General features: G+C 40.8%; 1 protein-coding gene across 2 annotated transcripts; it reads right to left on the bottom strand.

Moving 5' to 3' along the window:
* Positions 1-61: 61 nt before the first annotated feature.
* On the bottom strand, positions 62-10,842 carry LOC137272335 (ankyrin repeat domain-containing protein 45-like). 2 transcript variants are annotated; one of them, XM_067804702.1, is made up of 5 exons: positions 10,487-10,842; positions 9,222-9,389; positions 8,842-8,936; positions 7,562-7,710; positions 62-910 (listed from the first exon to the last, which is right to left on the bottom strand). In XM_067804702.1, exons 1-5 carry the CDS (start codon positions 10,764-10,766, stop codon positions 667-669), a joined length of 936 nt encoding a protein of 311 aa, XP_067660803.1. In that variant the 5' UTR covers positions 10,767-10,842; the 3' UTR covers positions 62-666. The 2 variants fall into 2 exon arrangements, with proteins under 2 accessions (XP_067660803.1, XP_067660805.1); XM_067804704.1 differs by having other exon boundaries at positions 7,572-7,710.
* Between the last annotated feature and the right edge of the window lie 2,469 nt (positions 10,843-13,311).

Here is a 13,311-nt window from a genome sequence, read left to right as displayed (position 1 = left end):
AGTAGGAATTCGTTTCATGTGGTCATATTTTTTACCAAAGTGATTAACATCCAAGAACTGCATCACTTGAGTGTTTATTTCCACATCAAGCCAAGCCATGAATTGGCTCATCACATGACTTCACTACCCAGTGCTTTGAATCGCTGCTCCCACATCAAGCACTAGATTATCTGTTCCAGACCTGATAGTTTACAGACAACAATCATAAGATCAGGGGGATTGTTGAACAGCAGTACCAGTATTATCTAATCAAAAACAAGGAAACTGTCCAAGACATTTTTTCCCCAGTATAAGGGCATTGTTAGATATATGTTATGATCAGACTGAGTGAATATCCTAATATTTACAACATTATGTACACATTATATTACAGCAACAGGGTCTTCATCACAGGGTCTTCATCACAGGGTCTTCATCACAAGGTCTTCATCACAGTGTCTTGCAATGATGTTCAAGACTGATGACAAAATGCAGCACTTCAGTCATGTTACAACACGTACCTGAACATCACTGAAGTTACATTAAATATCTGGTCATTATGACTATCACAAACAAGATGATACAAGGAACCAGTTTATGTCTGACTTGTGTGAAGTTCATCTAAACGGTTTCAAGCTATCAGATTCATTTTTGTCTATAATGATGGTACCGTAATGCAAAACTGAGCTAAAGAACTATTCTGAAAACCTGTAAAGTTACCTTGGAAGTAATACAGACTGAAGTAACACATGGACACATAGGTAGGCATATCATGTACAATCTTGGTACATAGCAACACCTCTGTAAGCAACTGCACATGTTGACAAGATGGTGGATGTTGATCACCTTCCTGGTTCCGTCGAGGAGGAGCGTTGAAGACATGGATCCTGTTGAAAGCTGTCTATTTACTTTTTTTCTGCCCTTTCCCCTGCTGCAATAAAAACAGAGCAATGTAATGCAAAGCTGTGGTGACAGGTGTGGATGAAGATAGAGATATAGAGAGAATATTCTGTAGTTAAAGTGTCTAATCCCACTGCAAACAGTATATTTTTTCGCTTTACATATTTTTGATAAACTGAATTCATTCACTGAGAGAATTTCACAGCAAAGACACACTGTAATTATAATAACTGACAATACAGTATTACAAAGATATGAAAATAATAATAATTTGTTCCTGTCTTACAGAAAATTATAAGGATTACGCTCACCCACACCTAGCAAAGCACTGACCATGTTGACCCACAACTGACACAGAGCTAACCATCTGTGGACCCACACCAGACATAGCACTATTCATGTGGTCCCACACCAGGCACAGCACTAGTCATGTGGACCCACATGGGGCCAGCACTAGTCATGTAGACCCACACTGGACACAGCACTAGTCATGTGTATCCACACCAGATACAGCACTAGTCATGTGGATTCACACCAGACAAAGCACTAGTCATGGATCCACACTGAGCACAGCACTAGTCATGTGAACCTACACCAAACACAGCACTAGTCATGAGGACCCACACTAGGCACAGCACTGATCATGTGGACTCCCACCAAGTACAGCACTAGTCATGCGGACCCACACTGGGCACAGCACTAGTCATGTGGACTCACACCAAGTACAGCACTAGTCATGCAGACCCACACTGGGCACAGCACTAGTCATGCAGACCCACACTGGGCACAGCACTAGTCATGTGGACTCACACCAAGTACAGCACTAGTCATGCAGACCCACACTGGGCACAGCACTAGTCATGCAGACCCACACTGGGCACAGCACTAGTCATGTGGACTCACACCAAGTACAGCACTAGTCATGCGGACCCACACTGGGCACAGCACTAGTCATGCAGACCCACACTGGGCACAGCACTAGTCATGTGGACTCACACCAAGTACAGCACTAGTCATGCAGACCCACACTGGGCACAGCACTAGTCATGCAGACCCACACTGGGCACAGCACTAGTCATGCAGACCCACACTGGGCACAGCACTAGTCATGCAGACCCACACTGGGCACAGCACTAGTCATGCAGACCCACACTGGGCACAGCACTAGTCATGCAGACCCACACTGGGCACAGCACTACTCATGTGGACTCACACCAAGTACAGCAGTAGTCATGTGGACTCACACCAAGTACAGCACTAGTCATGTGGACTCACACCAAGTACAGCACTAGTCATGTGGATCCACACTGGGCACAGCACTAGTCATGTGGACTCACACCAAGTACAGCACTAGTCATGTGGATCCACACTGGGCACAGCACCAGTCATGTGGACTCACACCAAGTACAGCACTAGTCATGTGGACTCACACCAAGTACAGCACTAGTCATGTGGATCCACACTGGGCACAGCACTAGTCATGTGGATCCACACTGGGCACAGCACTAGTCATGTGAACCTACACCAAACACAGCACTAGTCATGTGGATCCACACTGGGCACAGCACTAGTCATGTGGACTCACACCAAGTACAGCACTAGTCATGTGGACTCACACCAAGTACAGCACTAGTCATGCAGACTCACACTAGGCACAGCACTAGTCATGTGGACTCACACCAAGTACAGCACTAGTCATGCAGACTCACACTAGGCACAGCACTAGTCATGTGGACTCACACCAGGTACAGCACTAGTCATGCAGACCCACACTGGGCACAGCACTAGTCATGTGGACTCACACCAGGTACAGCACTAGTCATGCAGACCCACACTGGGCACAGCACTAGTCATGCAGACCCACACTGGGCACAGCACTAGTCATGTGGACTCACACCAAGTACAGCACTAGTCATGCAGACCCACACTGGGCACAGCACTAGTCATGTGGACTCACACCAAGTACAGCACTAGTCATGCAGACCCACACTGGGCACAGCACTAGTCATGCAGACCCACACTGGACACAGCACTAGTCATGCAGACCCACACTGGGCACAGCACTAATCATGCAGACCCACACTGGGCACAGCACTAGTCATGTGGACTCACACCAAGTACAGCACTAGTCATGCGGACCCACACTGGGCACAGCACTAGTCATGCAGACCCACACTGGGCACAGCACTAGTCATGTGGACTCACACCAAGTACAGCACTAGTCATGCAGACCCACACTGGGCACAGCACTGATCATGTGGACTCACACCAAGTACAGCACTAGTCATGCAGACCCACACTGGGCACAGCACTGATCATGTGGACTCACACCAAGTACAGCACTAGTCATGCAGACCCACACTGGGCACAGCACTAGTCATGTGGATCCACACCAGGCACAGCACTCACACCTAGACAACTCTGCCTATGTGGACCCACTTCTGACACAGACCTGTCCATCAGCCCTGATATGTACATATATGATGCTATATTGTATTGCATCTATATTGCATCTATCTACGCATGTATCAATGTGTGATTTCATTTTTGTTCAGAGCCTGCACCAAGTGCAAGTGTTTCATTTCTGCATTACCTTTATTAATAAATCTTTATCATATGATTACTGCTGTTACTGATTTAAGAGTACACAAATATTTATGTTTGTACCAAGTCATGCAGAGAGAAACATATTACTTTCAGTCATTTCCCATTTAAGACACGAAAGCTATAACATGTTGAAGGATGTATTGTTATCTGCATCAGGCGGAACCTTTACTGAAAGTAACCTGCACTATGTCCAACCTGTTACTGAAGGTACTACACCATGTGCAACCTGTTACTGAAGGTAATCTGCATCATGTGCAACCTGTAACTGAAAGTAACCTGCATCATGTGCAACCTGTTACTGAAGGTAACCTGCATCAGGTGCAACCTGTTACTGAAGGTCACCTGCATCAGATGCAACCTGTTACTGAAGGTACTACACTATGTGCAACCTGTTACTGAAGGTAACCTGCATCAGGTGCAACGTGTTACTGAAGGTAACCTGCATCAGATGCAACCTGTAACTGAAAGTAACCTGCATCATGTGCAACCTGTTACTGAAGGTAACCTGCATCAGATGCAACCTGTAACTGAAAGTAACCTGCATCAGATGCAGCCTGTGACTGAAAGTAACCTGCATCATGTGCAACCTGTTACTGAAGGTAACCTGCATTAGGCGCAACCTGTTACTGAAGGTCACCTGCATCAGGTGCAAACTGTTACTGAAGGTCACCTGCATCAGATGCAACGTTACTGAAGGTCACCTGCATCAGGTGCAACCTGTTACTGACGGTACAGCAACATGTGCAACCTGTTACTGAACGTATACTGCACCACATGCAACCTGTTACCAAACGTCACCTGCATCAGCCATTTTCAACATGAGAATACATGCTTATATATAGCTGCACTATGGGTACTTACAGAAATGCTTGATTTATATTTGCATATATACAGCTACAGTATGTGTTGATTGTGATGCCTGATTATACATACATATATACAGCTGCACTACAAGTGATGACAGAAATGCCTGATTAATACATACAAATATACAGTTGCACTATGCATTGATGGTGATGCCTGATTATACATACAAATATTCAGCTGCACTACGCATTGTTGGTGATGCCTAATTATACATACACAAACACAGGTGCACTATGCATTGATGGTGATGCCTGATTATACATACATGTATACAGCTGCACTACAAGTGATGACAGCTGCTCTCTATGTTGACAGGGGTGCTTGAATACACATGCATACATACAACTGCACTACAGGTGTTTTGATACTGACACATCTTTATGCAACTGGAAATTGACTTCTACTACAGCCACACATTACAAGTGGGTGGGGCCATGACAGTGAAGTATAGGTGTTGTCTGATTCACAATTACTGGAGAAATCAGAGACAGTGTCAGTCCAATGATGAGGCATCAAATGTTTAGTCATTAATGCGAAAGGTAAACAGTTGATAAAATTGTAACTTTGTCTAAACCCAAGGGGGCTATGATTACAGAAATAGAACTCGACTGCATCTACCAGGGTGTGACACTCCATAGGACAGTCTCCACTACTGCTATACATGACAGTACAAAACTTCCTGATTCATTTCTAGGTTTTCATTCATAGTCCTGTATACAACGCTTGTGAAGAAACCTGGAAAAGAATAAGGGAATGCCTGTGCCTTCATGAGTTCCCCTACTTGTTTCCATCAGTATATTTTCCAATGTTACACAGTATAAGGACCACACTTGGCACACAACCCTGCTGTAGGATCTTGTATTGTTAAAGGGATGGCTCATCACACCTTGACCAAGGTTTGATTCTCCGAAGGGCATATTCCAGAGTACCATATGAATATAACTCAGAGGTGTTCCCCACTTACAGACACCAAACAGATTGCAGTCTGTGACTTTATCCACTGTCCCAATGCCAAGTCATGGAAAATTCTGTTTTGTCTAGTAAGTTCTGCCAACAGCAACACTAACACTGACCTTTACTTAAAATGATTCTAACAGACACATTTGGACTACTTCTGGACGACTCAAAGTCAAACATTATTGGCACAGAGAGACGCTGGGCACAGATGTGGCAAGGGTTGTAGCAGGGTTTGAAGACATCACACAGATGCAATCTTCAGTCATATGGACAAAGTGTCCATCCTCAGTATGAGCTAGTCAGAAATTTAATGGCTGATAGAGAGTGGAAATGTTCACACGATCCTGGGTTAGATATCTGCAGAGCACACATAGTCCTCTAGTTCCTTAAAGGCACAATGTCACACATTTTCGACAATATTTTGTCCTATTAGGCTATGTTGTTATGTCTGGACATATGCACTCAGCTTCATGTTGACAGAGAAAACACCTGCCATTTATGGAATGTAAACAATTGGTCCGTACATGTATTACTTGGAAGCTTCCCTGAGGGCTGATAGTTAGTATTATTGAGAGAAATGCATTATTTACTTTTAGAGAAGTGTTGTGTGATATAACACTATTTATTTCCATGGCAGCTTTAAAAAAGTCCTCAAGTAGAACAGGTGATGTACTGCCTACCAACAAGAATATCCTGTCTCCATCCCACAGCTGTTTAGCTTCTGATCATTCTGTGATCCATTTGACCATGACCATGTTAATGAGGTTCAAAGAGAATACTTACTGTGTTGGAAAATCAGTAAAATATAGCAAAATTACAATAGCTCTAAATTTGACCTAAAACCAAATGTGTAGCTCTAAATTTGATTTAAAGCCTAAGGCGTAGCATGAAGTTTTAAATACAAAAAATTAGAGGCATTACAATTTTTCAAATACCTCTGATTTTCCAATTTATGTTTATCCCCTAATAATCGTCTTTTCTTGGTACAAGTATCTGATATTGGAGAAGCTTTCCAGGAGAACAGATTTGCAGCAGCAGTAAAACAGAGCCTACAGAAAGAGCTCATTGTTATAGAACGTTTGTGTTACAGGAAGGCAGCATGAGGGAATGAATGCTGTGAAAATGCTGCAGTCCACAATACTTGAGTGACCTGTAAATAATAAGTCCGGGCCAGTTAAACCCAGGGGTGACAGCATGAGCATGGCTGATTCTGACCAATGTTCAATGCAGCCTTTACAATAAGCTAGCACAGGGTACTGAGGGGTTGTGATATGTTTTGGAGATGTTATGATGTTATAGTCAAGCAGAGAGTTATTAGTTCACACCCATATTACTTCCAGTAGCATAACAGACAGCTGTGTAAACAACACACTTGCAAGTCACACAACTTACGTCTTTTTCTGGACCTTGTAACACAAAACAAACAGACACTGTTATTCAAATGTGCATGTTCATACCGACTAACTAGCTTCTAGGCTATTTGGGAGTGAGTGAGTTTGGTTTTATGCTGCACTCAGCAATATTCCAGCTATGTGACAGCAGTCTGTAAATAATCGTGTCTGCACCAGACTATCCAGTGATCAACAGCAGGAGCATCACTCTGTGCATTTGGTAACTAATGACATGTATCAATCACGTAACGAGCCTGACCACCCGATCCCGTTAGTTACCTCTTATGACAAGCATTGTCGCTTTTTATGGCAAGCATGGGTTGCTGAAGACCAATTCTACCCTGGATTGGGATGGATACAAATTGTTAGAAATATTTTGAAATCAGTGCAGTTAAAAAAGTATGAATTCTACTGAACAAGAAGGAAATAGTAGCATATATCTGGTGCCAAGGTTTATGCTAACGCTGTACTTCATACAAATATTTTTGGTTAATTAATTTCTGTGATCCAGACAACCATTTAAAACAAGATAGAGAACTTGTTTTGCCCCACAGAAATGTAAAATGGCACATTAAAAGAGGAAACAGCGATGAAGAGGTTTTCAAAAGTCATTGGGTAATGAGCAATTATGCTTCTACACAGGAGCAAGACTGATGGCATGTTGTAGAGAACCAAAGGCTTTTCACACACCAGGACCTACATTTTCGAAGATCTCTTAGCGCTAACATATTCATAAGTGCCATACATTAACATTAACTTACGACCGTCTTAGCGATAAGAGAGATTCAATGTCTATTCCCAGTAATACATGGACCCAGAATATTCTTTAAATTTGATTTATTTAACAGACTGAAATGTACAGCAACTTACGAGGCTCTGCAATCTTTTGGAGAATCGGTGCCACTATCTCCTGGAGGGCTTGCTTCTGGACAATGAAGTCATGTGTGGTAGCATCTGCTGTGCCTTCAACCCACTCATTCTTCTCCTTACAAGAATTGACAGCCAAGTTCTAGGAATAAACATATGATAAAACCAGAACAGTCAGAAGAATAACATCAAAGGCTCAACAGAACCATATTCCAGAGATAGGAATAAGACAATATATCACACTACCTGTGACTGTATGCCACATTTAACCAGCATGCATATCTTAACTGTAGCTAAAGTTACTCAAGCCGCAGTTCTGTATACTTACGGCACCTGCCAAGCAGGCGTACACATGGTGTAGCCCTGTAAAAGTGTCAGTCATATACAGATATCACAGATACAGTTCTGTAGAAAAAGTACATTTAGAAATAGGTCCAACCCTTTATAAATATATGACGACCGTAATCAGCACAGAGGATTTACATTCAGGAGAATTCATATTTTCAAGATACTGGATACAAGAGGTGATATTTATTATGGCTCCATCCACACTTCCACCACATCATGTCTTCATCAGTAAAGTTCGGTTTGTTTCAGTTTTCTTTGACTTTCCACGATTAAGTCTGAAACGGATATACGGCAAAGATGTTTCCGTCCTTTTCACAGATGCTTGAAAATCTAAAAATAGCACACTGCACCTCGACATAAATCTGTTAAGTCAGGCGTAGTAACACATGTTCTAAACCAACATTGTGCATGGTGCGTAAGAGCAAGGCGCTGAAAACCTTGATGTAGTATGTAACGCCTGTTGTTAGCTACGCCCACCGTGTACATGCAGCCATTGGTGAGTTCCCAGGGAGAGAAACAACATCCTATTGTTCACGAAATAGATTCTTCGGAGAGGAATAACGTTCTACACACCACTCAACCAGATGTAAGGAGGGGAATAACCTCAGATATCCCCAAACAAGGTCTACAAAGGAGGAATAATTATCTATATTCCCCATACAGGTTCTAACAACTTCACATCAGAAAAAAAAATGGGACTTAATTTTCGAAGATCTCTTAACACTAAGTTAGTCTAAGTGTCATTTTCATTAGCATTAACTTACAACTATCTTAACACTACGAAAGCATTTAAAATCTAAGCCCAGATTCTAGAGAGGGAATTCCAACCTGAATAACACACAAATAGATTCTGTTAAGAAAACTAATATGAACTCATCCTTACCTACAAAAAAAACATAATTTTATCATCACTGACAGGTCCTACCTTTTCATCTTTTGAAATTTTTCCTTGAATTTTCTCAGGATCGGTGACAGTTTCCTGAATTGATTTGATTGTCTCCACCAGCTGTACCCTGGCCTCTGTAACAACAGTAACAACACTTAGCATCTCAGTGTGGCCCTGCAAGTCACATTGTGTGGAAAAGGGTTCTGTTCCTTTTCTTATATACTTTTGCAAATCATGTGATTTACTAGTTTTACTTTCTGACTTCTTAAATCATTCAAACATTCTTTCATTAATCTCTATGTATGTATTACAAGGGGAAGCCTGATTACGATCTCACTAATGGTTAATTACTAAGTTTGATTCCTGAAACTTTGAATATCATGTCATCTGAACATATGATGCTAGATATTCCTGCCTACCTGCCCAGTCCAGGTAATCAACACACTCAGCATTGTTGTACCTCAGTGCCGTCTCACGAGCACGTTCTCCATGAGCATTACGCTGCTGCAGGTTGGCACTGAATTCCACCAGTACCTTCAGCACACCGATCCTCCCCCACGCTGCTGCATGATGCAGTGGACAGTACCCTGGAGAATGTTTCAGCAAGTTTACATGATAAGTATTGACGTGAAAACAAAGTTCTGCAGCTCATTCATGATTATTTCACTGTACAGTGATGTGCATGTATGTGTATATGGCTATAGTGATGTGAACGTGGTGACTTGATCAAGGTCACTTGTAATCGACTGATAACAGGACCTAAGCAGAAAAATTGAGGTTCAATTTACATGAATTTATATTGAACACACCGTCAAATGCAATATTACAACACTGGGCCCCGTTTCACAAAACTCTCGTAAGCCTAAGATCTCGTAAGTTTTCTCGTAGCCATTGTGCCTCCTATACTGTAGCACAAGAGATGCGAATGCTACGAGAAAAGTTACGAGATCTTAGGCTTACGAGAGTTTTGTGAAACGGGGCCCTGGTTATCAACTAGTTATTGCCACACACCAGTTATTGCCAACACCTAGCTGTAGCGAGACACCTAGACAGCTTGAATTCTACTTCTGCAATATTTCACACATTGACACATTACTATAGCGATAGACTATGGAAGTCAAGCTGTCTTTGCAAGCGCTACAGCCAGGTGTTGGCGACAACTGGTATGCTGCGATAAGTGGTCACCAGATAGTGCCTCTGATGAAAAAAAGATAACATCTTTTCTTTATTTTTCTAAACGTACCGACTGAGCTAAGATTATTGGATCAGTAACTCAGTGACAAAATTCAACCAAAGGAGGTTATGAAAACTGTCACCAACAATAAAGAATGCAATGTCCATAAAGGTTTTGATGTCTTCAAATACTGAACAGTAAAAAACAATACTGTGCAGGGTAAGACTTCCTCCTGTATCCCCACTAAATTTTAACAATGAGGAAATATGTCCTTGGGTGACATTTTTATCAGCTGGATATGTCTTTCATTACGTAAAGATACAATTAAAGAAATATGTTTAAACTCCTTGTTATCAGATGAGGAATATATACTAAAGTGATATGATTTGACGAAAATAAAACTACGGGTGTAAGTCTTTCCCTGCAGAGCTTATGAATTATGTTGCATCCTTGTTTATAAATATAGATACTGGTAATATGCGAGGCATCTTCACTATAGAGCTTCTTCACCTTTTGCTGTCACATTGTTGATGTCAGCCCCTCTTTGTAATAATTCCCTTGTCATGTCAATCCTCCCAAGTGTGGCAGCAACATCTAACGGAGACTTTCCCTCTTCATCGCGTGTGTTCAAAAAATCTGAAACGGTCTCTTTGAAGGGATCTTCGTCATCCTCAAAACATTTAACAAATCTTGTCACATCGTTCTTGTAAACACAATGCGTCACAATGTTAGTATCGGGGAGCAACACCTCTTCTTGTTTTTCCTCGGTTTGAGACTCTTCCAACGTCATTTTTAGGACTGTTTACGTTTTCCGCCAAGCGAGAAAGCGTCGTGTTGCCCCAGCTACGATGACGTCAGAGACGCTTGGGCATTTTGTTACGCTGAATATGATTGGCTTAGAATACGAATCATTTCATTTATGGTAAGTTGAAAAGGTACTGACAAAAATAATCTACACATACACGAGATACTATAATCGTTTTTAGTTCAATAGAATGAAAAGGGGCCCTGAAAAGGGCATAGAATTTTAAAAATTCCGTTTATTATTTCAAATTGCTACAAACTAATCGTCGTAATGCATTTTGGTTTAATGTAAATTGTAGATTCCATGTTCCTCGGTTCAAAAACGGATAAGATTGTTAAGCCACGTCACACGTTCTTCATCAAGACCCCCTGAAAAGAGATAGACTTACGGCTTTCATGAGTTTGTTTTAACTAATTAATTCATCTTGGTTTCATGTTTCCCGTTACTTATTAAAAGAGGCCGAAACTATTTCAGCTTGTTTTCATTTCATATAAACTATGCATTCATTTGGGAAATTACTTCAAATGAGACAATTCAAGAAGAAAAAAATGTAATAGTATTGAAATAGTCGGTCGTAATAGACTATCGCTAGTATGTTGCAATAGAATATCGCGAAGGGTGTTTCCCACTCAATAGTCACCCCTAACCATTGTTCTTAAATCTAGTTCTGGTATGCCTCTCTGTTATGTACATATAGGATAGCGAGGGGGTGTTTGCGTCTTCCAAAATATTTGCCTCACAAGATTGCCTATTATTAAACGAGTCACTAAAATATGACACTCAAATAGTTATTTATTCCATCGCCACTCTCACGACAAATTCACGCAATGTGCAAATGGGCCTTATAGTCGTAAGTTGATGTTAATATTATCAGGGAGCCTATATAGAGGGGGAGAAGAAACGCCTCGAAAAGCCGCTGAACGTATGTCTCGGGTCGTTACGTAACCAGTGTAGCCAATATGGTGACAGCGTAGTACTTAAGATTGAGCCCATTTTTTTCAACAGCTGATTAAGTTCGTTGAGTGTTGTAACAACTGAAATCCAACATGTAGAAGATAGGTTAACTATTTTGTCACTTCAGTTTAAGTCAAATAATTGGTATTAGTGTCCGTATTAGGACAGTAGATTTGTAGTAAAGTTTCAAGTCGGTAAGTTATACCTGGCTGGCTTCTATTCTCGATTCACCGCGAAGATAGACTAAATTGTGCCGATAAAAACTTCTTTCACACATTCGTTTAATTTTTATAAGGAGAACATACCTTTAGATGAAAGGCATTTGCAAGTAATATTGACAGTTTTATGACTTAAAAATTGTTACGGTGTAATTAAGGTGTGTGAAAAATATGACATTCGCCATTGAAATGCTATACGCCGTTATTTGAGTATTCTTAGTTACTTCCTCAAAAACCTCTTCCACATACACCTTTAATTCATATGAAGGAAATATACTATCAGGTGAAATGTGTTTGCAAGTAATAGTGATAGTTTCATAATCTAAAAAAGAATGTTAGGGTGTATTTGAGGTGTGTGAAAAATATGACATATTGCCGATCCTATCTGATTCGCCATTGATGCTTGAGGGTTATAGTTCCATAACTTCTTTCCTGTTGATCTTATTATTTGACAAAACTGGAAAGGTGTTTTAGAACGCTTTGTGGGAGTTTTACACTTTATTTTTGAGGGCAGTGTGACAGTGTCAGTTAACATTTTGTTAATGTCCTTTACATTACCCACATGCAATAAGATATCTGAATTAATTATTAATGTAAACAAAAATGTTTCAAAGTAGATTTTTTTTAAAGGACAGCTGATGTTAACACGTGTTGTCGCGATACTTTTGCGTTCTTTAATTTATAACATGTTTTGGGAGGGAAGGCCTCCGTGTATCATTTGTTCTTTCATTCATTCACATATGTACTTCTTTCTTTTATTATTTTTCTTTATTTCGTTCATTCATTCACATAATTCTTGCTCTTAATTCTTACTATAATTCATCATTCGTTCATTTTAAAATTCCGACTGATACAATAAGCTGACTGAAGTTCTGTTAAACCAGGTATAATCTACAACGTATATACCCTGTATAGTCTCCCTGGTTAAACACAACTGAAGTTGCACTGGGAACGAGCCAAGTCACTGTGTGCGTTGGAGCATGACGAGGCACATGTTAATTAGTACGAATGGTAAAGAAAGCAAGCGAGTGACCTATCCCTGTTGTAGTGTATCCCTGATATTATGTATGGCACTTACGACTATCTCAGTGATAAGAGATCGTCAAAATCTAGGCATGATGATCTGAGAATTTTCACATGTATGTTCCATTTTGCGAGAATAAATCTAACCAATAACGATACATATGAGAAAAAGTAACATATATCCATACAGATGAAACATTTCCAAAGGAATGGAATAAATTGTCACATTTTCCCTTGATTTCTAATGATTGTCTTCGTCATTTGCATTTTATCAGTGTTGTAAATCTAATATCCCCTACTGGAATGGGGGAACTAGTCATGTGGGCCGAAGGACA

The sequence above is a fragment of the Haliotis asinina genome, chromosome 2, assembly GCF_037392515.1.
Source record: "Haliotis asinina isolate JCU_RB_2024 chromosome 2, JCU_Hal_asi_v2, whole genome shotgun sequence".
Classification (NCBI taxonomy): Eukaryota; Metazoa; Mollusca; class Gastropoda; order Lepetellida; family Haliotidae; genus Haliotis; species Haliotis asinina.
Note: the sequence above shows the minus strand (reverse complement) of the source record. Positions and strands in the feature narration are given on the sequence as shown.